The sequence below is a fragment of the Vipera ursinii genome (assembly GCF_947247035.1).
Source record: "Vipera ursinii genome assembly, chromosome: 4".
Classification (NCBI taxonomy): domain Eukaryota; kingdom Metazoa; phylum Chordata; class Lepidosauria; order Squamata; family Viperidae; genus Vipera; species Vipera ursinii.
Window position 1 is genome coordinate 48,708,777 of NC_139514.1, and position 25,817 is coordinate 48,734,593.

General features: G+C 35.1%; 1 protein-coding gene across 2 annotated transcripts in view; it reads right to left on the reverse strand.

The window, feature by feature from the left end:
* The window catches only part of APP (amyloid beta precursor protein), a 120,231-nt gene that overhangs the window by 30,111 nt on the left and 64,303 nt on the right, over window positions 1-25,817 (reverse strand). For both annotated transcript variants that reach the window (XM_083361821.1, XM_083361820.1), the window contains exons 5-8: window positions 23,259-23,452; window positions 19,379-19,575; window positions 8,924-9,091; window positions 1,172-1,305 (exon numbers count right to left, since the gene is read on the reverse strand). In XM_083361821.1, the coding sequence (XP_083217947.1) occupies window positions 1,172-1,305; window positions 8,924-9,091; window positions 19,379-19,575; window positions 23,259-23,452 (693 nt within the window). The remainder of the gene's footprint in view (window positions 1-1,171; window positions 1,306-8,923; window positions 9,092-19,378; window positions 19,576-23,258; window positions 23,453-25,817) is intronic.

Sequence of the window (25,817 nt, forward strand, 5' to 3'; positions counted from 1 at the left end):
CTCAACCCAGGGACTTTCTGGTATCATAACCAAATACAAAAGTCCTTTGACTGAAAAAATATACTTGTTTTCCTCCAATACTGAACTAAATACTATCTGTGTGTATTCAAATGGAACATTGTATATGCCACTTTTGCAAATTTTAAACCAATAATCCAATTTACAAGTCAACATATCTGGCCAATCCCTGTAAACAAATTTACTCCATGTATACATTTACTATAAAAATAATTTAAAGCTAAATATTTTGTACCTTCACCCAACCCAGAAGAAAAAAAATCAGAAACAAATACTTTACTTCTGATATATACTTTTTATATCTCTAGCATACATCACAGCAGAAGAAAATATGGATCTTTTTCCTGTTTTGTCTGCCAAAACGTTATTGCCTGCCAATCAGTTTCATACATCAATTATTTACATCCACTTATTTTGGCTATTTCATGTTTTTTTTTCCCTTGCTGAACGGGCTCGAGTCATTGATGGATGGTTGACTGTTACCTCTCCAAATTTATATACCCATTTCATTACAATGGATTTTTTGGACATGAGATTTTAACATTAGCGGCAAGCAAAAAACAGACAAGAGATGAGAATATAATCCGTGAAATGGCTACATTAAATGTTTATCATAGCTATATTAAAATTTACAATGGTTCTTAAAAAAGTGTAAATCTTTAGCAGGACAGCTTCTCATTGAAAGTTATGAATGTTTATCTAAAGCTGAATTAAAACTACACAGATTATATTTTGAGTATATAAGCAACGAGGAAAAGGGTTGACGTACTATAACAGGGGTGTCAAACTGCCGGTCCACAGGCCAGATGCGTCATGCTGAAACTGCGCCCACCCCATTGCCGGCAATGGAAAAAAAGTCACGATAGGGTGTGACACGTCACGTGACGTTGCAAGTTTGACACCCCTGCACTATATCATCAACTTATGAAATCAAAAGTGAATGCTTCTTTAAATTCAAGAAAGGTGTACTGTTGCATGTATAGGCTTGCAGTTTTTTTTAAAGGTTTGTGATGTGGGGGAGAAGAAACCGAAGGAAAAAAAATGAGAGGATAAATTAAATAGAGAAATTCATTAAGTTTTAGGAAATGGGAACGATTATAGTGGATAGCTAGTGCATTACAAAACCAGTTAATAAGACCCATCTGCTGTTTACCTGAGACATTCTTTCACGATGCTTTGCTTCTAATCTCTCTTTTGCTTTCTGGAAATGGGAGTGTTCATTCTCATCGCCAGGTGTTTCCAGGTACCTATCAACAGCATCTGGAGTGCTGGCAGCTGTGGTAGGAACTAGACAAAGGAATTTACAAAAGAAAGCAAAGATTTCTTTTAAAACTAACTATGAAATTTTACATTGTAAGCAACCAGCTAGTAGAGGAACAAATACAGAAATAATGTATTTCAAGAAAATATGTCTGCAATTCAGAGAAGATGCATATAAACACAAGAGGAAAGCATGAAAGTGTCAGGTTATTTCAGAAGAAGCAATGAGAGGAAACTAGAATTTAAAACATTATTTTTTAAAAATTTGGGAAAGCAAACAAGTATATAATTACGTACGCAAATTTAATTCCTAGGCAAATTTGACTTGTACCTTGTTCCCACACACGACACATTTTAAAAATCCATCCATTTTATGACTACACTCGAACATTATTTTATTATTAGCTACAACTAACAAGACAGGAGGTATGAATAGCATATGAGACAAAGACAGGGAGAGAACACTAAACTTGATCTATGCAGCTCTCCAAAGCTTTTGACTGCCAGAAAAAGCTCACAAACATATTGTAATAGCATATGTTAAAAATTCATCATTGTCCAAACATAAATCTTTCCTGCTAATTATTGCAGCCTTCCTTAACCTTGCCTTCAATTTGGAAACTGAAGAAATTATTATACAGGAAACTGTCATAAGCCAAGACAATTTATCTGTTCATCTAGACCAGAATTATTTTGACTCTCAATGGTTCTTCAGGTTTTCAGTTGAAGCCACCCAAATAACGTTATTTTTTTAAGTGGCATAATTGAAATAAAGCAAATTTTCCACTATTCACTTGAACTTTCCCCATTAAAAATTAACAGATTTAATGAAATGAAATGTACCGCATACAGAGATATATACTCAGAATTTTTGTCATTCATTTTATTCTCCCTATTTATCCAAAATTTGTATGAATATTGAATCAAACATTCAATTGTAAAACAAACTTTCTTTTGTAGAATTTCATTTTTTTAATGTGCCATCTAGACAACTTCTGAAAGCTAAAATATAAAAATAGGGCACACCGAATATCTCCTTGTAAACAAGCTTAACATTTTAATGTACAGGTAGACTTCATTTAGCAAACACAATTGGGACGAACAGCTCTGTCACTAAACAATGCAGTTGCTACGCAAAAGATTACATGACTGCAACAGATTGACAATGTCATTTCCCATTTAGTCATTAAAGAAGTCACCATGACCTTAACTTGAGATTTTACTGCTAGCTTCTCCATTGACTCTGCTTGTCAGAAGCCAACTCTGAGGTCTGCAAATATGACCGTGGGACTTTGGACAATCATAAACTGTAAAGTGCTCAAATTTTGATCACATGACCAGTGGGATGTGCCATGATCATAAATGCAAGAACTGATTATAAAGTTACACTTTTGGTGATATAGGAATTTCGAACAGTTACTAAACACAGCAATTTTTAAGCGAGGTCTACCTGCACATTTGGACACAATCTCACAGCTTTATTTTAAATTACAATTTGGTAAAAAGAACTATATAGTTGAATACAAATTTGCAAGATACTTTATCATCTAAAATTGCACTGTAACCCAAATATCTATTAACAATGCTTAGGAAAGCTCACACAAACATATTGGATTTGCCATAATTACAGTGTTGATGTGGCCATTATAATATATTCAGCAAGAGTCAAAGGTTTTCTTTGGTAATTCTTGGCAAAAGTGTTGTAAAATTCTTTACTAAGGAAATAGCTAGCCTCAATTTAGAGTGCACACCAGCGAACAAATATAAATGCCAATTAATTAGTAGGATTACTAGAGCTGTGAGCAACAATATTGAATTTCTGCACATCATACAAAATGAATCATGCTGATTTAGGACCATTCAAGACCTTTCCTTATTTGTTTCAAGAAGGACAAAAAGAGAGTTGAAACTCCAACTGTTTAACAAGCATAGGAAGAAAAAAAGAAATATACGTGTCCAATGTCCTTGTAGTTCACTATTTAGAACTGGAATAAGATTCTATTTCCCTAACTCCAAACTTCAGAATGCCCATCCAATAAGATCACGCCGAGTAAGCACATTCCATGTGCCCTCAATTAAAAAGTGTCCTCTCTTGGGACAAGGAAACAGGCTTTCTAAGTCATGATACCTGCCCCCGAGAATAGCATTTCCATACAGATCCATGTTGCTCCCACCCTAATAATGTTCTGAAAGTCTTTAAAAGCATGGCTGTTCTCACAAGCTTTACAGTAGGGTGGTTGCTAAGCCTTTATAAATTGTTTTTTTACTGTGATGTTTGTTTTTTCTGTTCTGGACATCTATGATTGGTTTCTTATTTTTTGCTTTTAAAATACCTTACCTTATTATGGCCAGTCACACAATCAGTCCAATATCTAGATTGGATTAGGCATTTTTTTTAATCCACCTATTGAGTCTTTCCCAAAGACTTGGGATAGGAAGATGCTATTGTTTGATGGTCTGTTCCAAGTAAAGTTGCCTTGGTATTATTCTCTGTTCACAACAATATGAAGTTTATATGCATCGAGATTTTATTATACACACATATAAAATAATATCTTAGTAATATCTGTGATCAATTACTTTAATTGTTCCTGGTTTTAAGGTGTAAGATGCCCTAACGTAATTATATAGAGAGAGGTAAAAAAAATTTTTAGTTCTAAGTCCTATAATATTAGGCTCTTCCAAGAAGGAAGCAATGTCCCACAGCTTAATAAAATTTTATTAACCTAGTGACTTTCTGACTTCCATAAGATTCAACAACTAAACATGTGTTTCAAGGCTTTATCTTGGTATCTTTCTTAGCATACTTAACATTAATGCTGTGTTACTTAGTACTAAACTGCTAAATAAAATATGATTTGTGATCAGTGCTACATTGCATCACTTTTAACAACTGTCTGTCCTAGAAAACTAATAGGAATCTTAAAAGCAGTTAAAAACCGAAATTACTATTTTATCACTATTTTATTAAGTGCACACACAACTCTAGATATTTACAGAAAATCAGAAGTGAACTTTAAGCCAGCAGAATCCTTTTATAATCTGTGACTGGTTTTCATTGGATGTGAACTAAAGAAATAATGAGGCCTGTACAGAATCTATTTTTAAGCCATCAATAATTATGAGGGCACTTTAGCATCTAGTGCAGAATCATATGACAAAAGGTATTAGGATTCAAAAATACTTATACATTTTAAAGTTTTAAAGTTCATTGTTCAAATTTTTTCTTTAAAAAAAAACGCACCTAACTAGAAATGCTTGATGAATCTTCACCAGCAATATAACAAGGGATAAAAAGAGAAAAAGTTAACGAATTACAATTATGACCTCATTTGAAACTTTTTAGACTACTTGAAAAAATGTTAAACAAATAATCCAATTACAAAATTACCTAAGCTGATTTTCATTTAATCTTATTGAGAGCAGAACAAATAATAGACATAGTCAGTATTAAAAAATAAATAAAACAAAATCATATACCTCATTTAAAAATTATGCAACATAAAAAAATTATCTGATCACGGTAAGTTTAAAATTAAATTAATTTAGCTTGGGTTTAGAATTAAGCCAATTCAAGTCTCTTAGATAGTAAATTCTCTAAGTGGTTTCTGCAAAAAAGGTTACCTCACATTATATATACAACATGGTATTTACCACAGCACACAATAATGAACCAATAGTGCTTTATATATAAACTAATTATAAATTTTATAAGGGACAGTATTCTGTTTTTGATAAGTGAGGGAAACTTTCAGAATGTACATGACCCTCAGATTGATTTTATGCAGAATCCAAATCTGAACCTTGCCTTCTTCTCAGTCTTGCTATTTATTTCCTACAACATTTTTATTTCTGCAATCTTATCAACCTTCTTCCTTGAGCTCCAATTTCAAGCACCATTTCCTTGTATATAGGAATGTCAGTGACAGAGCCAACGCATTACAGAATGGGCAAGCAATTTGGACCTTTGGAAATGGGAATACCGATAGTCCTCGACTACCTGTATTGGACAGAAGGAATAAACAGACTGGACCAGCCTATTTAACAACCAGAAAAATGAACAACAACAAAAAAAGGAAATAGACTGAAGCCCTTGATGAATAATCAGAAGCAATTCTCTAGTTTTTCATTTTAAAATGATGACTAAAAAGAAAATAGTTTCACTTACTCTGTCATGCAATTCTTGACAGCTTATCTGCAACATAATGTATCTTGAGTTTTAAAAAGTAAATAAATTTAACTTTTTAAAAAAGCAATAATTGCTGCTTTGTCAGATATGGCTATGGTATATGTTTAGTCTAGTTCAGTCGTGGTGAACCTACGGTATGCGTGACAGAGCCGGCATTCGGAGCCCTATCTGTGGGCACGCATGCTGTTGCCCCAGCCCCGCCTCCCCCCGCCCCTCCTCACCAGCAGCCCCCCTGGAGAGTCACCCCCAGGCGTGGCCCACGTGAAGCAGCGCAGCCAAGGACATGGTAGCCAGGCAGCAGGGACAAGACTCTGCCCTTGTGCCCCGTTACGTGCAGATGATGATGCAGGGCACGGGCGGAAGGCGTGGCCGCCATGGCACTGCTGGGCCACTCGGGTGATCTGTGGCAGGCCACGAAGGTGGTGGTGGCCCACCAGGCAGGGCAAAGCAGGGACAGGAGTGGAGTGGCAGTTTTTGGGCACTCGGTTTCTAAAAGGTTTGCCATCACTGGTCTAGTCTGATACAGAAAACATGCTGATTGTTTCATTGCAATTAACTTTTCTTTCCAAATCCGGTTTTCCTCCTTGCCGAACACTGGTGGTAAACTGAGAAATGGCATCTGATCCAATGAACTATAATATTAAAAAGCAGTTGTAAATTTGATTTCCCTATTCTTATCCTAATAATAAAGATTATTAAAGACAGATCCAATGTAGAATTAAGGAGAAATTTCCTGACACTGAGATCAATTACAGGTAGTCCTCGAGTTACAAGTGTAATGGAGCCTGCCTATTCTACTCATAACTTAAAAACTCAGAGTGAATCTCGTACCTCGAATGAGATCACTCCCTTGCTCGTTAAGAAGCATGCAGCTCGTTAAGTGAACATGAAGTATCTCAGGGTGGGGAAGGCCATGGAGGGCCTACTGATAGAACAGGCCCCCAAGGCCTCCCCGGCCCATTAATATACCTCATGCTTTCCCCTCCCTTGCTGCCGCACCTGAAAAAGATTTGTCTCCTCTCTACCGCAGTTCCTGCTGCCACCCAGATCTGAGGCAGGGAATGCTTCCGTACCCCACCCCCAACTACCTGATCCAGGCTCCGGAGGCCTTTTCCAGGCTGCTTCCACCTGGAAACGGGCCACCGGAGAGCTACGTAAGTGTTCCCTGGCCTCAGATCCAGGCAGCAGTGGCCTGGAAAAGGCTTCTGGAGCCCGGATTGGGCCCGTGGGGGGGAGCACTGAAGCATCTTTCAGCCTCAGATACAGGCGGCAGCGGCCTGGAAAAGGCCTCTGACGCCCCGATCTAGCCTCCGGAGGCACGTGGAAGCCTCACCCAGCTTTGGTTCTGTTTTCTGTTGCAGAGAACAGAGGCCTAAAGTACCATAAGATCACACAAGATCAGTAGCATGAGAACTCGCCACACTGATCTTGCGTTACTTTAGGCCTCTATTCTCTGCAAATGCACCAAAGGCCTGGAGCAGCCAAGAAAGCAAAGGATCTCGATCTTCACAAGGTGAGTATTGAAGGCCTGGTGCCTAGGGAGACCCGGTTGTGGGTAGGGAGGGAGGGTGAATGTTGCAGTGCCATTGCAGTCGCTCATAAGGGTGAACGACTGCCGTAGTGTGGCAACATTCGTAATTTCGTGACTTGCTCATAAGCCCTAGGGGCGCTCACATCACATAACTTTGAACGAGTGTTAACTGAACGCTCGTAACTCAGGGATTACCTGTAATCAGTAGAATGGCTTGCCTCCAAAAGGTGTGGATGCTCCATTACTGGAAGTTTTCAACAAATTGGGAACTATTTGTTTAAAATGGTATAGGATCTCCTACTCAAGCAGGGGATTGGACTAGAAGACCTCCAAGGTCCCTTTCAACCCTGTTATTCTATATTCTATCCAATCTCTGAAACACATCACCAGTCAGATCTTTTCTCTGACAACACTTAAGATGTTTTCTCTGAGAAGGGAAAAGAAAATACAAGGTAACAAATGAGGCCTCACTTGCAACAAGAAGATCAAAAACCTCTTACATTAAACCCCTTTTGGAAATAGTTATCCTCTTGAAAAAGGAACAGCTTTGAGAAGAAAAGACATTTCTTCTGCTGTGCCCTGGCTTCAGAGTGCAAAGCAGTAAAATGGCAGCTAATAAACATACTTAATGGCTTGTAGAATGTTTTCCTAAGCATATTTTACTCTGAAATAACTCCAACTGGATATAATTCATTTGTACTCCCAATATGTGCATTTCAGACTGCAGTATAAGTACCTTAGAACTGTCACCATTGTATATTTATCTTTTGTATACGTGACTTAAATAATCAAATTCATATGTAAATATTTAACATCAGATGACTGTAAAATTAAATGAAAACATTATTGCACGAGTAGGATGAACTGAGGAGAAAATGCAATAATTTCATAAAATATTATTCAACTTTTGAGAATCTCAGTAACCATGTAAACTAAATCAAAATAAAGGAACAAGGTTTTTGTCCATCTCCCCTTTTGACTTAAGTCTTTTATCATCATTATTTGAAAGCGAAGAGTACCTGGTTATTAGTCAATAGTTTGTCATTTTATTCAACTCTTGACAAAATGTAGATTATCCCAATTATCATTGTTTTGAAACATAATGTACCATAAAGCAAATGTATAACTGTAACCAGTCAAATTAGATAATAAATATTATATTGCATCCCCAGATGTATCACAACGCTATGGAAACGTGTGAAATCAATAACTGGCACAAGCCCATTTTATAAAGATAAACTCTATTTTATCAGAACTAAATGTACAGTAATTATACAAATGTATGTGAGATTTAATCTGCAGTCATCTGTAACAAATAAACAAATGTGTATGCAGTGTATATATTGCGTATGCATGTGTGTGAGTGCTTAGATCAATTTTTTTTCTAAAAAGGTAAGTTTATTTTGTGTGGACATGTGCTTGTATGTATGTTGCAAATTTTGTTGCATCACTATTTTACAAAACAAGATACAAACAAAATAATATAATGGTTTTACAAGCTTGCAGATCGTTTCTATTTTGATCATTCACCATACATGCATGAGAACAGTACACAGATGTACAACAGTGAGTTATGTTTGTATAACAAGCTTTTAGCAGCAATCTTATATCCCAGTTTCCACTATCCTGCTGCAAGGTAATTTGTGTCTACAACATAGATGACAAAACTCACTAATTGTCATGCCTGAATAGTAGAGAGCGAGAGAAAGAGACACACTAATGGCCAAACACATTCTACAAAGATGCGGGCAATTAGGAAAGCTGACAGAAATATGGTTAGTGATAGGCCCATTCCCAAAGTCTTTTTTTTAAAAAAAGAAAAAAGAAAAAAACCCCAAAAATATTCACTACAGAACAGCAGAGGCAGGGTGGCACGGAGACAGAAAAGAGAAAGAAACTGCCACAGGCTGGAAAGATCCACTTACTGACGCTGCCACAGACTGCCATGCAGTATTCCTCAGTGTCAAAGTTGTTTCGGTTTCCACCACATCCGCCGTAAAAGAATGGGGCACATTTTCCTTCAGTCACATCAAAGTACCAGCGGGAGATCATTGCGCGGCAAGGACCAGTCTCGGCTTGTTCAGAGCACACTTCTAATTATAGGAGACGTGGAGGAACTACATTTAGCATGAAAGTGGAATCGTTAATTCTATTCTATAGCCTGTGTTTATTTGTATATGTAGGTATGTCTCTACGTATCTTCCCGGAAATGAAAAATTGGAAGTGGCTTTTCAGTGAGGAAGTTTTATACCTTTGTTACAGCATTAACAAAACTTTACTGCTTCAAGTTCCACCCTTTAAACCACATTTAAATTAAAACATGTTGTTCTTGTTTTAGGTTAATACTTGAAGTCAAGCATCCTTCCCCCAGAATGAAAAATGCTGAGATTCAAATTCAATTACCGGTACTTATTAGTGTTACTCATTAGAGATGAGATCAAATCAACAGTGTTCCAAACCTGTGGGGGAGGGAAAAGCAATAAACCTTTAAAAAAAGAGAGAGAGAGAGAGATACCCAACACCTAGTCATATTTACATTCTTTCTATTATTGTTGTTGTTTTTAATTATGGCCATCTATTTCAAAATACAGGGTCTGGGTAGCTTCCATAATGCTTGCCACATTTCATAGCTGGGTTTTATTTAGATTTTCAATTTTTACACATTTTTAGGTTAGAAATAATTATTCCTTTCACTCCACTTGACTTCATAATCAATAATCAATAATGTTATTTGGATAACCTTTGCTATTTCTTCTTAACTGAAGTGATATTTTCTATTGCCAACAGTTAAAATTCTTAAAAAGGGTATTGTAAATTTTGTCACTTAAGCTGTTTATTCAAGTTGTTACCACAAAATACATTTTTGCCAGCTGCAAAAATATATAAACGTATGAATAGTGCAAAAATACATTTTCTTCAATATGTTCCCTTCCTTTTAATTTCTTAACAAAACCATATGGTTTTGAAACTTTGAAATGGAATATTATGAAAAACCAGTATGTTTATAAGGGCTATATGGATTGGTAAGTTATGTAAGAAAAAAGTAATGCTTTTTTGCTAACCTTTTCCCTAAAGAAAACAACTAAAGTGCTAGTTGTGGACTAAAACATTCTGATTTTGAAATATTTCAAATGTTTTAACATGCCAGAAATATGATCCAATGACCGTCCCTAAAAATGGAAATAAGCTTCACTTCAGTTTCCTCTGTTTAAAAGAATTGAAAGAACAAGGCCAGAGTGTATATTATTAGGTGGGAAGGGCTGCTGGTTGTTTAATATAGCTACATGTTAAACTGCACTTAGTTATCTTCTCTAAATTGATCAAAATAAGTTTCATGCACACAGATATTGGAATATGATACGTGGAGTAACATAAGTGAATAGTGCCGTTCAGTTCAATAAGGGTTATGCTACAGCTCAGCATTCAAAACTGAATTCCCAGGCTAAAGTTGTATCAGTAGGCTAACCCTAACCCTTAAAAATACAAACAAAAAAATATCTGTAATATTTAAAAAATAAAAAACACACTTTTTTCAAACTAAACTATATCTGCAAAATTACATGTTTAGTTTTTAAGTATTTGAACCATACCGCTCATCTTATATTTGCTCCCATCAATTCCTTCTTTTCCTTTCCTTTTGTTTCTCCCACAAAATGTGTTAAGAGAAATGGCTAACAGCAACGCTGCTGCGGCAAGAGCTGCATATTAGCTTATAGGATATGGCATCCTGTAGACTCTTTTAGACGCTTCATTAGCAGTTGAGAGAGTTGATCAGCATGCCTCTTTTGCCTTTTTTCCTGATAATTTTATTGAGGCATGTATTAAACAAGTAAAGCTAATACAACAAACTAATAAGAAATACTTTGTGTGTGTGTAGTGTAGAGAAAAATTAAAGCAAAAGGAAAAAAAAGAAAAGAACTTCCATCTTTATCGTCAGCAAGCATAGTCAATATTAACAACTTATCACTGTCTCTTAAAATATGTCCTCTTTCATTCTCCTGGCAAAGGGTTAAAAGAGGCAGTGCCCTTTGAAAGGGCAAAATTAGCCTCTTTGGAAAGAGGTCCAGAAGAGGCTACTTGCGCCCCCACAGCATTGGTTGAAGGACTCCAATCTGGGCTGTTTGGGCTTAATACTGTGGGATTGTTTACACTATACACTAAGGTACCCATCCTAGATCTGCCTCAATAGGCACTCAAGGTTTTCTACACCTGGTAGCTATAGAAAATGCACTGTGGGTAATCCCCAAACTGATCAGCCTATAAAACTTTGGTCAGTGGTGCAGGAGAAGGCAGCTAAAAAGAACCTTCTCTTGTATTTCTAGAACAAACAGATTAGAGGATACCCAAATTAATGCAAAGGAGAGGTGGTTTTTTGGGTATGGTGAAGAAATCAAATAGCTTGCATGACTTGAATCACTTCACTTAAGCAAATCTAGGTTACTTTGCACAGGCCACTTTGTAGTGTATTAACAGATATGTTGTCACTAGACCAAAACTGGGAAAATAAAAACAGCAGAATACAAGTCTGGCAGAATATTATTTAGAGAGTAGTGTATTAAGGCCAATAAAGTAATCCTTAAAAAAACCTGCTCCATATTCTCAAAAAAAAAGGTTCTATCATTCAATTACAAATATTTCAGCATTAGGCAGATGCTTGAGGAGATGATATATACGCAGCATCAGATATTTATAGAAAAAAATAAGTTTTCAGATTTTTCCCCCCAGATTAAAACTCACCTTTTCTTCCTTATTTCATATCTACACCAATTTCAATATGACATGGGTACATGTTAAATACATTTTAATAGCAATGTGAAATAAAAGGTCTCTAATAATGTATCATACACACAAATGGATAACAAATGACTCAAGAGATATCATGCAGAACTACTTCATATTCAGTTGTTGATTTAAATATAAGGCTGAAATGAAAAAAAATATTTTTTATAAATGTAAACAAAACAAAACAAAATCACTTACTGCTTTATAACATATTGTTTTTTTAGAAAACTAGGCACATTCCATTTCTAACAAGAAATAAACATTTTCCATGACATGGTAACTCTACATGAGGTACAGAATTAAACATTGTGACTTCATGTCAAACCAAAGAGGAAAAATAACCCCTTTACATATTTTTTCAAGAATTTTCTTAAAGTTTAAAAGCTTTTTCCCTCCTTAAGCTATATAGTGTAACAGATTACTTCATATAATTTAAGGACCCCAAACAGTTATCTCTGCATTGCAGCACTAGCAATGAATAAAGCATATGCAATAAAGAATCTTGTGAGCCCAGGAATCATTTTCTACCTGCCATAATGTTTTATAGTTACTCATGAATACAAAACTGTTAAAATTAAATCAATGGCTCCCAGAAATATTCTAGTTTTGTTTAATCTTTTTAATCATATTGACCATTGTGGAGAAGTCCTATACCTCCAAATAAATTTAATAAAGATATGATACCTAATTCAGTGCAGGTATGTATGTTTGTGTACATCCAGACTAAATATTAACTATTAAAAGAAACGATTTAAATAAATGAAGCGTATTAGAATTTGTGAACATTCCTGAATAATTTACAGGTATTCAATAAGTTTTAAAACAGTTCCTTATTATTTGCTCTTTAAGAAACAACTGAGTTTTAAAAGACTTATTTCTTAGTTTTTAATAAAACTAAAACTAAAAAATCAATAAATGAAGAAAGAAAAAAAACCCTTCTTTGTAGTACAAGGTAGCTTAAGGTGAAGAACCAATGACATTTCAATGCTGCTCATATATAAGTGGTTGTCCACTAGGCATCTAGATCTCTTTCACAATTACTGATGATGAGCAAGGTACCACCTATTCTATACCTGTGCATTTGTTTTTTCTTGCCTAAGTGTCAGAGCTTAATTTTTCTCACCACAGAATTTAACTTTATTGGATAAGGTCCAATGTTCAATCAAGTCTGTCAAGATCCTTCTGTATCTTGAATCTATTCTTTTAAAGTGTTGGTTATTCGCTCTAGCTTGGTATCTGCAAATTTGAGCCCAAGACCTTGAGGTACCCCAATGCATGCAACCCTCCATGTACATGTAGTTCTGTTGAGGATTATATGTTGAGTGCAGATGATCAGCTAGTTGCAAATCTATTTGGTGGTGATGCTGTCTATCACAATTCCCATTTTTTTCTATCTTTGCAAGAAGTGGGCTGCAGTCTACTTTGTCAAATGTCTTACTGAAGTCTAAGTAAACGATGACCATGGTATTTTGCTGATCCACTAATTTAGTCACTTTGTCAAAAAATGTGGTAAGGTTTGCCTGGCGTCATCTGTTTTCACACTCCCATTTTCTTGTTTATAGATGTTTGCCTATTAATTGCTTGACTGTCTTTTCCAGGATTTTCCCAGGTATTGACATCAGACTGATTGGTCGTAGTTTCCTGGATCTATTTTCCCCCCTTTTCGAAGACTGCAACCACACCTGCTGTTTTCTAGGTCTCTGGCAGTTCCCTGGTGCTCCAGGAGCCTTGAAACATTTGGTTCAGTGGTTTTGAGTTCACATCTGCCAGCTCCCTCAGAACCCTGAGATGTAATCAATCTGATCCTGGTGATTTTTTTAAAAAAATCCCATTTATATCCCGCCCTTTCTCCGAAGACTCAGGGCAGCTTACAATCTAAAGCACAAATCAATGTGCTTAGCAATAGCCTTCATTCTATGTATATACCTGCTTATTAGGGCTTTCACCCCCCCCAAGTGGCATTTTTACAAAGTCAGCTTACTGCCCCCCACAATCTGGGTCCTCATTTTACCTACCTTGGAAGGATGGAAGGCTGAGTCAACCTTGAGCCTGGTGGGACTCAAACCTGCACTAATTGCAGGCAGCTGGTGAACTTACCTACAGTGGATAGATGTTCTTTTATCATTTTCTTGCCTATTTTGACTTGTAGTCTTATTTTGTCTTTTATAGTACTGCTTTTTATAGATTGGACTATTTTTTTTCCTTTTACGTAAAGACAGATGCAAAGAATTAATTAAGCAGTTCCACTTTCTCTCTGCTACCTGTCACCTCCTTGCCATCCTCTCCCATTAGTTGATCAATCATTTCCTTGACTTTAATCTTATTTTTTCCGTGCTGAAAGCAACTTCATTATTTCTGACATTTGTTGCGAGTCTTACTTCATTCTGAACCTTAGCTTTCCTGACTTCAGACTTGTTGCAGATTTGGGCTATTTGCTAGTATTCTGTTTTAGTTATGTGTCCTTCTTTCCATTTTTTATTCTTGTCCTTTTTATCTCTGTTCATCAGAGGTTTTTTTATGCAAGCATGCTGGTTTCATCTGACGTCTCTTATTTTTCTTTCTCAGTGGTACTGTACTAGACTAGTCTTTTATGATCTCAGTTTTCAGAGCTTCCCAAGCTTCTTGACTTATTTTCCTCTTTTAAGATTTCCATCTGTGTAATCCTTCCTAAACTCATCTCTAAGCTTATGGAAATCATCTCACTTAAACTCTTAAGACACTCATTTGACTTTGTCCTATTACTTGTGCTTGCATTATGTTGAATTCCAAAATGTCATAGTGATTCTCCACCAAAGCTTCCACAGCTTCAAATCCCTGTTTGGCAGGGTAGCCTACAGTGTACACCTGTGGTAATCTCATTCCTTTTTCGTATTAACACAAATGCATTCAATGAGCTTTTCATCCTTGGTTTTTCACATTTCTGTAGAGATATATTCATTTCTTACATATTATGTGACATTAATTTATCTTCTGTTAAGTCTATTTGTTTTGAACAATTTCAATCCTTCCAGCATTATTTTCCAGTCATGGGTTTCATTCCACTAAGTTTTATTAAAGGCAAACGTGTCATATCTGCCCTCATGTACTAAGACATCAAGTTCATTCTGTTTGTTCATCACACTTTGAGTGTTAATGTATAGGCGTGTGAGTCCAATTTGACCAATCCTGTGTTTGCTTCCTATGTCCCCCATTTTGTATCTGAGTTTCCCTTCTTTCTCACCACTTAGTTGATTGCTTTGAGGTTTATGCTTGGGATTAGGTTCAATTTTTTAAAAAAAACCAAAAACTATCCTATTTATGGATATTAGAAATCTTCAAAATGTCAAGTTCGAAAAGCTACCTGGAGAATTTTCCTTTGCTTTCGATTACAGAAAATTTAATTATTAGCTTGTGAAATTAAAACATTAGAAATAAACGACAAAAAGCTAAGTAAGAATCTCGGTTCAAGAAAGGTTATTAAGCAAATGAAGGGACTTAGGACATTTGCTACAAGACATTGGAAATAATTATATAAATAAATAGCACTTTCATGTGAACCAATTTGTTTACTCTATCCTAAATCAAAACCGAAATTTGACACTTTTTATAACTCCAGAAATGAATACTAGTGGGAACTAAAGATTCCAAGCAGAAAGGGTAAAAGAAAGAAAAGTGAAAAGCTTGTCTTTTGTCTTTGGTCAGTATTGGAACTTGCAAAATGGCAGAAAATGCTCAGGCATTGGAAATACGTGAAGACAGGGATGGGGAATTCATTTTCCCAATAGCTTAAGGGGCCATATGAGAAACTGGGACTGTTGTGGAAGGTTATCGCCCTGCCCCTACTGTTGCTGCCACCGCTGCATTGACATCACATTCTCTGCCGTTGCCATGCCCACTGCTGCCAGTGTCCCACCTCCCAACACCAGACAAGGACCACTTTGCAGATCATAAAATGCCTTGATCTGCTTCAGGAGATTCTTGAGTAATGGGGTCAAAAAACAGCAGCTTCATTCTCAGCAATGATGCATGTTTTATGAATGGATTATGTCCAGCACTACTAAAGAAGTAATTATTAATGAAGAGAGAATATCTTGGAAGACATACAAGGTAACGAGAGGAAACAAATTTTGCTTGATGGAGAAATATCAAAATGTAAAGAATGTGCAGAAATACTGGGAAATTGGAAAAAATATAGACTGTAAGACAGGGTCAACAACTGAAGTGGAAATACAAAGTACAAGCTAAGAGACTGACCTGGATAAACAGTTTTTAATAGACTAACAAAAGCCTTGAAAAAATCTTTGATATTGGAAAAAAAATTGAATTAGATCAAATCTTATTATAGCATTTGAAAGAACTAAAGAATGAGATTGCAAAAGAAAGGAGTAGAAAGGTTTTTTTTACATTAAGGTTAAAATCAGACACATTTGTATAAATATGGGATCCCTTTATGAACTTTTTGCTGATATTAAGATTGAAACGTTAATGATTAAGGGATTAGCATTTGAATAAAGGAGGAGTTATGGGAAGAAGAGATACTTACATTTAATATTAAAGGGACTGATGAATTATTATGTTTATTCTTATGATGAAGATTGGAAGCTACTTCTTTATATATTATTTCTCTTATTCTTTTCCTTTATTTTTTGACACTTTTTATTCTTTTTGCTTTACTTCTGCTCTGTTTCGTTTGTATTTTTTTACTAGTTATTAAAACCTTCAATAAAAGTTGTTAAAAACACTGAAATGTGATCTTCTTTCCTGAGTACTTAACTAGAAAAATATACAGAATTATTGAATTCAACATAAAGTAATCCAACATTAAATATAGTCTTTTCAAAATCCATTTAAGTATAATACAAGCATAATTTACAATTTTAAATGTGGTGTGTTTCTCTTTGGTCCCTTTATTATCAGTTTGTTCTCAAACACCAGAATGTCACAGGCATCCTTATGAAGTCATAAGCAGTCAATAGAGGTAGTATAGCTCATTAATAATTACAGACCTCAAAGAGGCTCTGATTTGCTGATATTGCCCCCCAAAAAACCCCCATTAAACAAAGCTTTACATATCATACAGGGATATATCTGATTATAAAGTTGTACTAATTTAACAGGAATGAAAGCCAGCTAAGGTATTATGTTGCCTTCTTCCTCTATTCTTGTTTTACTGAAAAAAAGTAATTGCTAAAAACAACTTTCATTTATTTCTTGCCAATGGGCACAACAGGCTGCCACCTGTCATCCTTCAGGCACAAGTAACACTGTTATGTTCTTTAAAATGGAAGCACATTTGTTCTATCAAGAATATTTTGGCTACCGCTTCCTAAATATTAATATTTCAAGCAATTATGATAAATAAAAATATGCCAAGCTTTTATTTCCCTGGATGATCACTCTACTCACTTGTGCCTAAGGGCACAAGTTCAAACCTAGGACTTTATATGGAATGAATCATCACCTTACAACCCATATTTTACAATTTACCAAAAAAATCTCAAATCATGTTATTCTTAGGGACAGTACTCAGGCTGTCCATGTCAGCCTGGTGAATTCAGAACCAATGCAAAGGGGGATGGGTTATTCCGTTTGTTATGACTATGATTACAGGTTTGGGATTATTGTGACAAGACTAATACTTCCAATGTATTCTGCACATCTAGACTGTAGTTACTAGAGCAAGGTATGCTGGAAGAAGCAATGAGGGTAAAGACCATGGTTACTGTGGCATCAGTGGTTAATGATATTCAACCTCCAGGAAATTTATTGAGTGTTGATTGCCTTCCCTATATGAATGATCAAACCCAAACAAAAGTTTTGTTCTAGTCGCAAGGAGAGAAGAAATACAGAGTTCTCTTTCAAACAGAATTCCATAAAATATTCATCCACTGTTTGATCAATATATGTGGAAATAATAAACCACCTTTTTAAAATACTGGGTACAAGAAATTCATTCTGTTTACTCTTGTGATGGTACACCACCAACTATGCTTTCCAAAAACTATTCTTGACTTGAATCCTGCTATTTTCTCTCTGTCTCATTGCATAGATTTTCATGGCTATATGATTACAAAACAAGAATCTATTCTGAATTTTTTCCAAATTCATTAAAAAAAATCCAAAACCTGAAATTTTTAAGAAATAGGATATAGTCCAGGCGGTAGACAACCTTGGCTCTTTTATGATTCATGGACTTCAACTCCCAGAATTCCTGAGCCAGCTATGCTGGGTCAGGAATTCTGGGAGTTGAAGTCCATGAGTCATTAAAGAGCCAAGGTTGCCTACCCCTGATATAGACATTTTCACGAGGCAAAAAGGTAAAATAGATGTTAATGTTTGCCTGATAGGTATTTCAGTTCATGTGTAGATATGAGAAACCATTAATTCATTTTTTGTGATAAAATACTAAAATTAACATTTTACAAAGCTTGATATTTCTGTTTTTAAAATATATATATAATTTTTATTATATATATATATATATATATGATGAGAACATAAAGAGTTCGAAATGATCATCTTAGCCTCCCAAATTCTTTATTAGCAATTTGAATAATTTGCACAAATAATGAGCTGTCATAAGTTGACTAGTTCCTGTGGATAAGCCCTGAGCCAGGCCAAAACAGGAATGAAAGAGTTAATTAGCAAGGTCCATTCAAAAAGCCTTGACAAATACTTAAACATATATATATATATATATATATATATATATATATATATATATATATATATATATATATATATATATATATATATATATGTGTGTGTGTATGTATGTATATATGTATGTATGTATGTATATATATATATATATATATATATATATATATATATATATATAACATATATATATATATAACATATATATATATATATTTCTGCATTAACACCAAATTGAAAGTCCCAGAGTCTCCCTTGTATAAAATGAATGTATAAATAACAAGAATGCAGAATCTTGACTGAAGTCTTGCAAAACACACAGATTAAATATATTTTCTAGTACCACAAATCATACTTTCTAAGACTTCTTGAAAAGCAATCTCAATACATTCAAAGCAAATCAGACTAGGGAAACCTTAGTTTCCAAAGCATTGTTACAGAAGAAGCTTATGTAATATCATGGTCAAATCAGCCTATTTTAAAATTTTATTGAACTGACATTGGTATCCTATACTTTAACAGAGAATAAATCTACAGGGGGGAAAACGGCAATGTATTAAATCTCCTAGTCTATTCTTGTTACACACCTACCATTTTTTCCAGCTTTATTTTAAACGATGACCCTACTGATATGAATCGTTCCCATTTCATACCTTACTAAATATGTTTGTCACATGCTTGATTCTATTTTGAATTAAAGGCTCACATCTATTTTAATTCTTCATACGCCAATGTACAGAAAGAGAAAAAAATCTTGATGATTCCAGGTTTTCTTTGCTTTTGGAAAGTCTTGAGATGGCAAAAATATAAACGGAACACTCCATTTTCACATCATATAAGAAACACGTGATACAAATGACAACACAGAACACTTTGCTGCACACATTTAGTACAATAGTAAAGGACGAATGTGCACTGTGAAAAACAGTTTCTCAGACCTAATGCCTAAAAGATCTTACCTCGAACAACCTCTTCCACGGACTCAGTAGTGGTAGTGGTAGTAGCAATGCTGGTTGTTCTTTCAGTGGCTTCCTGGTACTGATCTTCTGTAACATCTTCAGCCTCATCATCATCTTCATCATCATCCTCAGCATTTTCATCTTCTACATCCGTAGTATCCCCTTCTGCTAGCTGCTCTTCGGTTACTTTGTCATAACTGCAAACAACAGATATAGTCAATTTTTTGATATTGCTTATTCCATCACAACACTGAACAAACATGGCCTTACTTTGTCAAAAGAAGGTCTGGACATTTATGGATGTGGTGTTTTCAAAATGATGAAAAGGAAATAGAATCAATTTGTTCCTGAATAAACAATGGTATGACATAAATATGCCATGATGTATGAAGTTTTATTCAAAGTTTAGTCTCCGACGTTTTGAATGTTTGACAAGCATCAATATCTAAGAATATATTGTTCTGCTTTTATATTTTACATTAACAGTTGATATTACAAAGGACAAGGTTTATACATAACTACTACAATGAGAGACAGCTGTCTACAGTATTACATTTGTAATTTAAATTATTGTTTTACATCCATACTACTTTTTTTTTATTATACTTCAATATGAAGTAAACTACTTGTAGGTGGAATATTGGTTAAGGATAGCATACGGCGTTATTCTTAGTAAAAAAAAAAACTTCAACATCATTTAAAATGTGCCATTACAGGATATTTTTGTATGGTGCACTCAGTATCATATTAAAAAATGCCTGTAATAAAATCCTGCTCATATACATAGCAGCAAACTACCTGGACATAATGGAATTTATTTCCAAGTATGAACAATACTGAGTTGCAAAACATCCAATTTAGTACTGTCTCAGAAATATTTTAAAAGGATTTCTTCCTCTAGATTTAATTTTGAATTTCACAACAAATTCAGCAAATAGAATTACTTGTATATATTCTTCAGGATATTAGATAGTGGCGATATCTAAAGATTTAGGAGTATGAATATAGATCCTTCTGCACTGTAAGTTCTATGGCCTCCTTCCATCTTTCTTATAAGGACAGAACAAGCAATGTTGTGTTATCAAACTGAAACCACAATTCAGAAGGAGATCACATTTATAAATTTAAAAAAATCCACTTGAGCTACATATATTATTGCTACAAAAACAGATGCATGACTAAGTCCAGTGGCTTGATTTAAAAAAAGAGCTGTGCAAAAATAATAACTGGATCTCAAACTGGACAAGGTACATTTTCAAGATCCTAAATGGTTTTTTTTAACATCCATCTCTCTCTCTCTCTCGTTTAGTTCTTTATATCCTACCATCAATTCCTTAGATTTTGAAGTCCACTAAATAACTTGGGTTCATTGCCAGCTTATCTCTAGTTCAAATAGTAGTGCATTATCTTCCTTAGTTTAACTTTTTTCTATGTAATCTTAATTAAAGATTTTAATTACAACAGTAAATTAAATAGTGAAACTTTAGAATATTGAACAATTTATTTCTCACTAATCTTATTCTTCAATTGAAATAATTTATGTTTGTAATAGATTAACAGCTTTGCCACATGAAAAATGTTTCTCCATTAAAATATACATATAATAAAGCCTTGCTCAGAATGAAATAAATTCCCATTTCTTATTTTTTTTACAGAAATAATGTATTCTCTACCTGGAATTTATATACTCATTATACTCTTCCATTAAGAGGTAATAAAAAAGGTTTCAATTTACTCTCTCGTGTATTGGAGTTTACACTATTTGATTCCATTGGATGGACAGAACAAAGTCTTGAACTTAATGGGAATCACTTCATGATAAACTAGATAAACTAATAATTCAAAAAAGTTAAAAATTTCTCCAAACTGCAACTGGCAATTATGTTAATTAAAATTAGCTACTGTTCTGAAATATTCCACGTCTGGAAATACATTTCTACCATGAATACAATTTTAACAACATTTTTTAATGAAATACAGGGAAATTGTATTTAATACTTTACTTTCTTTACAGAGGACTGAAGTGCTTTGGAAAACTCAGTGTCACTGTTTTCAGAGCATTTTCATTTGATACAGGCACAGACATCTCCAAACTTTATTTCATTGGCACTACTGGAACAAATCTTATCTGTGCCTACTCATATAGGATCAGAATACATGGGAAACTTCCAAAGTAGATGAGCTAAGCTTTCAAAAGTGCATGACCTCACAGTGCTTTGAGCTGTAAGTTCAGAAAGGATTTGTTGCCCCAATGTAAAAAAAGATGCTGAGACTCTAGAAAGAGTGCAGAAAAGAGGGGAAGATGAAATGAGGACCCAGATTGTTGGGGGCAATATGCTGACTTTGTAATAATGCCGCTTGGGGGGGGGGGGCAAAGCCCTAATAAGCAGGCATATACATAGAATGAAGGCTATTGCTAAGCACATTGATTTGTGCTTAGATTGTAAGCCGCCCTGAGTCTTCGGAGAAGGGCGGGATATAAATGGGATTAAAAAATAAATAAATTAGGGGACTGGAGGCTAAAACACATAAAGAACGGTTGCTGGAATTGGGTATGCCTAGTTTAATGAAAAGAAGGTCCAGGGTGACATGACAGGAATGTTCCAATATCTCAGGGGTTGCCACAAAAAAGAGGGAGTCAAGCTATTCTCCAAAGCAACTGAACAAAGGTTGAAAACTAGTCAAGGAGAGAAACAACCTAGAACTAAGGAGAAATTTCCTGACAGAACAATTAAAACAATTTGCCTCCAGAAGTTGTGAATGCTCCAATACTGGAAGTTTTTAAGAAGAGATTGGAAACATAGCCTCAAGCTAAATTTTATCTCTCATATCATCCGTTTATGATATGAGAGAGATTACATTGAAAAGGTATCTACCTAACATTTTCATATGAATTTCAAACATGTGGACTTTTTAAGAATTTTAGTCAAAAATGCAAAGAAACTTCTTATACCTTTATATTAAATGTGGAAATATCCCTAAAAACAGTTAGCTGCATATAAAATTTGGAACAAGTTTTAAAATTTAAATTTTTTTAAAAAACTTTTTAAAAATCTGCTCTTTCCTTGATTGTTCCACTGTATGTGTTTTCATACGATTGCTGTAAATTTCTAACACGTATTTTCTACTCAAATCTTCAGTAAACTCAACCATCAGTGTATCCTTATATGCTGCACCAAAGAACAATGCAACCAAATAAAGGTATTTAAATATGATACAACTGGCAACAGCAATTACTTAGCTGAAACCAGTGAATCAGTCATTCTACCTCCAAATACATAATACCATAGAGAACAGCTAACAAACAGAAAAAAAATGTTTCCCTGCAACCTGTGGCTAAGCTGCTGGAACGCTTCGTAAGTGGCATGTTATTTAAATTTACTTAAAAAGTAGCAGATGATGCAACTCTGAAGCTTTAGTCAGATATTTCTCCTTACATGCACCAGGAGTGTGAGTACAGGAGAGTAAAAGGACACAGCATATTTGTCAGCCCAGTAGATCTTTCATTGCCAAGGTTTTTAATAGAAATTGTGCTTCTAAAGCTCATAGGAAGCCTGTGGAAGAATTTCATTTGTAGAATTTATACAGCACTAGAGAGTCATACAATATGACTAAACAACTAAACATTCCCACTCACACCCAGTAGAGTTAGGTTAAGGGGATGAGTGGAAAGTTTCTGATTAGCAAATCCCCTGAATCTACTGGAATATACAGTACTTTTAAATAAAAATGGTCTTAACTAGACTATGTTTGTAACTGTTACAATATCACAACCTTCCTTCACTGCAGACTTTCACTGGGGGATACATATCTCCTATTAAGTTTCTAACCCCTCCCTCTACCACCCCCCATCTAATGAAGGTGCGAAGATCAGCCTTACCTGCCATCTGCATAATCTGCATCTGCACCTCCCCACCAAACGTCGGAATCATCTTCCTCAGCCTCAGCCGAATCAGTATTGTCACTCTCATCTGCTACTAGGCAGCAAACAAACTCCACACCCCGGAACTTGTCAATTCCACAGGGCAAGAGCATCCCATAGTCGTGCAGGTTCATTCCCTTTTCACTGCAGAACTAAAAAAGGAAGCCAAAGAGACACAACACGTACAGTCACCAAAAACAGGCTTTTAAAAACTGGCACAGACTGGGTTGGTGAGTCAATTGGTGTCTTTAACACTAATTCAAACTCTACATAGCATGGTCCCCAACCCACAGCCCAAAGGGCTAATTCCAGGACACGGCCTGTTTGGAATTGGGACGCGGAAGTGAAGGGCAAGTGTGTTCGTGCGAGGGTTCATTTGTAAAATGGCACATCGCGCACGCGCGCCACCATCCCCTCTCTTCCCCACCACTGCCTCCACCGGTCTGCCGATCCAGAAAGATTGGGGACCGCTGCTATATGGCCAGAGCTCTTTGTAATAGTCTTCACAAGGTGGTAATTCAACATGAGAAAGAGTGAAATATACCATTATCTGCATGCAATCTTACTGTAGCATGATGAATGAGCTCTATTCAGAAATAACGTTAAGCGGATTTATTTTCTTCTCTTTTCTTTTCTAAAGATTTGGATTTCCTCATGAGGAAATGTTCCCTACCTTAGCCTGGGAGAAACTAAGATCATATTTGTAAGGATTAACCGTGATTTATTAACATGCAAAACACATTATGTCCTGTAGAGGCTGCTGTAGCATTAAGCTTGCTTTATTACTTTAGTTAGCATATTAATAAAAGAGAATAGTGTCATTTTTTTGTAAGAGCAAAATGAACACAATATAGTAGTTTAACGCTTAAAACAATTCTTCGAGATAGAAACCCTAAGATACAAATCTATCGAGGCAGGTTTGCCTAACAAAAGGCAATGTATCACTTGTCTCTGTAAGGCTGAATCTTAGGATTGCCTTAGGGCTGAGCTACAGCAAAACATATGTTTATAAATCATGCTGCATTTAGGTGTACTATATAGCTATATATTGTATTATATTTCTAGTCATTATGGTATGTAAATGTTCTAAATACATTCTACATTTTATCTTTCTTTTCTTTTACTTTCCTGTAATTCTGACTATTGAGAAAAAAAAGGCAATCAATCCTCTGCGTATTAATTGGCAGAGCTATTTTTAACTATGAACAAATGAAAGCAAGATTATCCTCCTGGAGCGTACAAGCAGTGCTCAAATTAAAACTGGTACTTAACGAATGTTCAAACTTACAATAGGCATAGAACTTCCTGGCCAACATAAAATGTGTGCCGTATACATATTTGCGGTCACATGATCACATTTCGGGTGCTTAGTAACCAGCTTGCCTTTACAACCAGTTGCAGCATCCTGTGATCATACGACTGTGATTTGAAACATTTTTTTTGCCTGTTTAGGAAATGGGTGCACACTTACAACCTCTTAGTGACCACAGATTTGCCTAATGACTGCGGTGATCTGCTTAATGACCACAAAAGCTGTCATAAAATTGGATCCCAATTGCCAAATCCAGTCCCAATTGTGATCATAATTGAAGACAACCTGGATCTGACTTAGGTATTTTCAGCATTTGATCTATTAGGAACATAGAGATACATTCTTAAAATGTTCCCCAGAGCATTTATCTCAGAACCCTTTTAAACATTTATAACAAACTCAAAACAGGGCTTGAATAACATTTAAATATTCATGATTGTAACTGTCCAGTGGCAATCGAGAAAACATTGCTTTGCTATGATTAGTTCCAGATTAAATTACTAATTTGAAAATGAAAATAATTTACATTATGGAAAAATGTATTTGCCAAAAACATATCATAGTCCGAAAAGAATCACAAATAAATTCAGGTAAGGTCACAACACAAAGCTTACTGAAAACCTGAAAACATTGCAGTTATGCAAATAGCAAAATGGCACTGATGATGCTACCTGGTTTGGGTAATGAAACGCCTGCAAGAAAACAAAGCAGGCTCAGGGAGGACCAAAGACCCCTTATTTCAGTCCTAAGCTACTAATAATTCTCCCTTTAAATAGCAAAATATGCAAAATCCTAAAAATAAAACTTATGATAACCCAGACTAGGAAGGTGTGGTAGATACATTTGCCACCTTGAATTAGTTGTAAAAATAATAAAGGTGGGACACAGATAAATAAAATAAAATAAAATAAAATAAAATAAAATAAAATAAAAAAATAAAATAAAATAAAATAAAATAAAATAAAAAATAAAATAAAATAAAATAAAATAAAATAAATAAAATATTAGCAAAGTGGCTTAAAAGTCAAAAGGTGACTAGGTAGACCTTGGTATATGTTAGTAAAATCACAAATAACATAGAGGAAGGTGACCATGACCAGGTGGACCGTAGTAGTATACATTAGTAAAATCACAAACAATATAGAGGAAGCAAGAAAATTAAATAACTTGATGTCTTGAAAATTAAATAACTTGGAAGAAACACC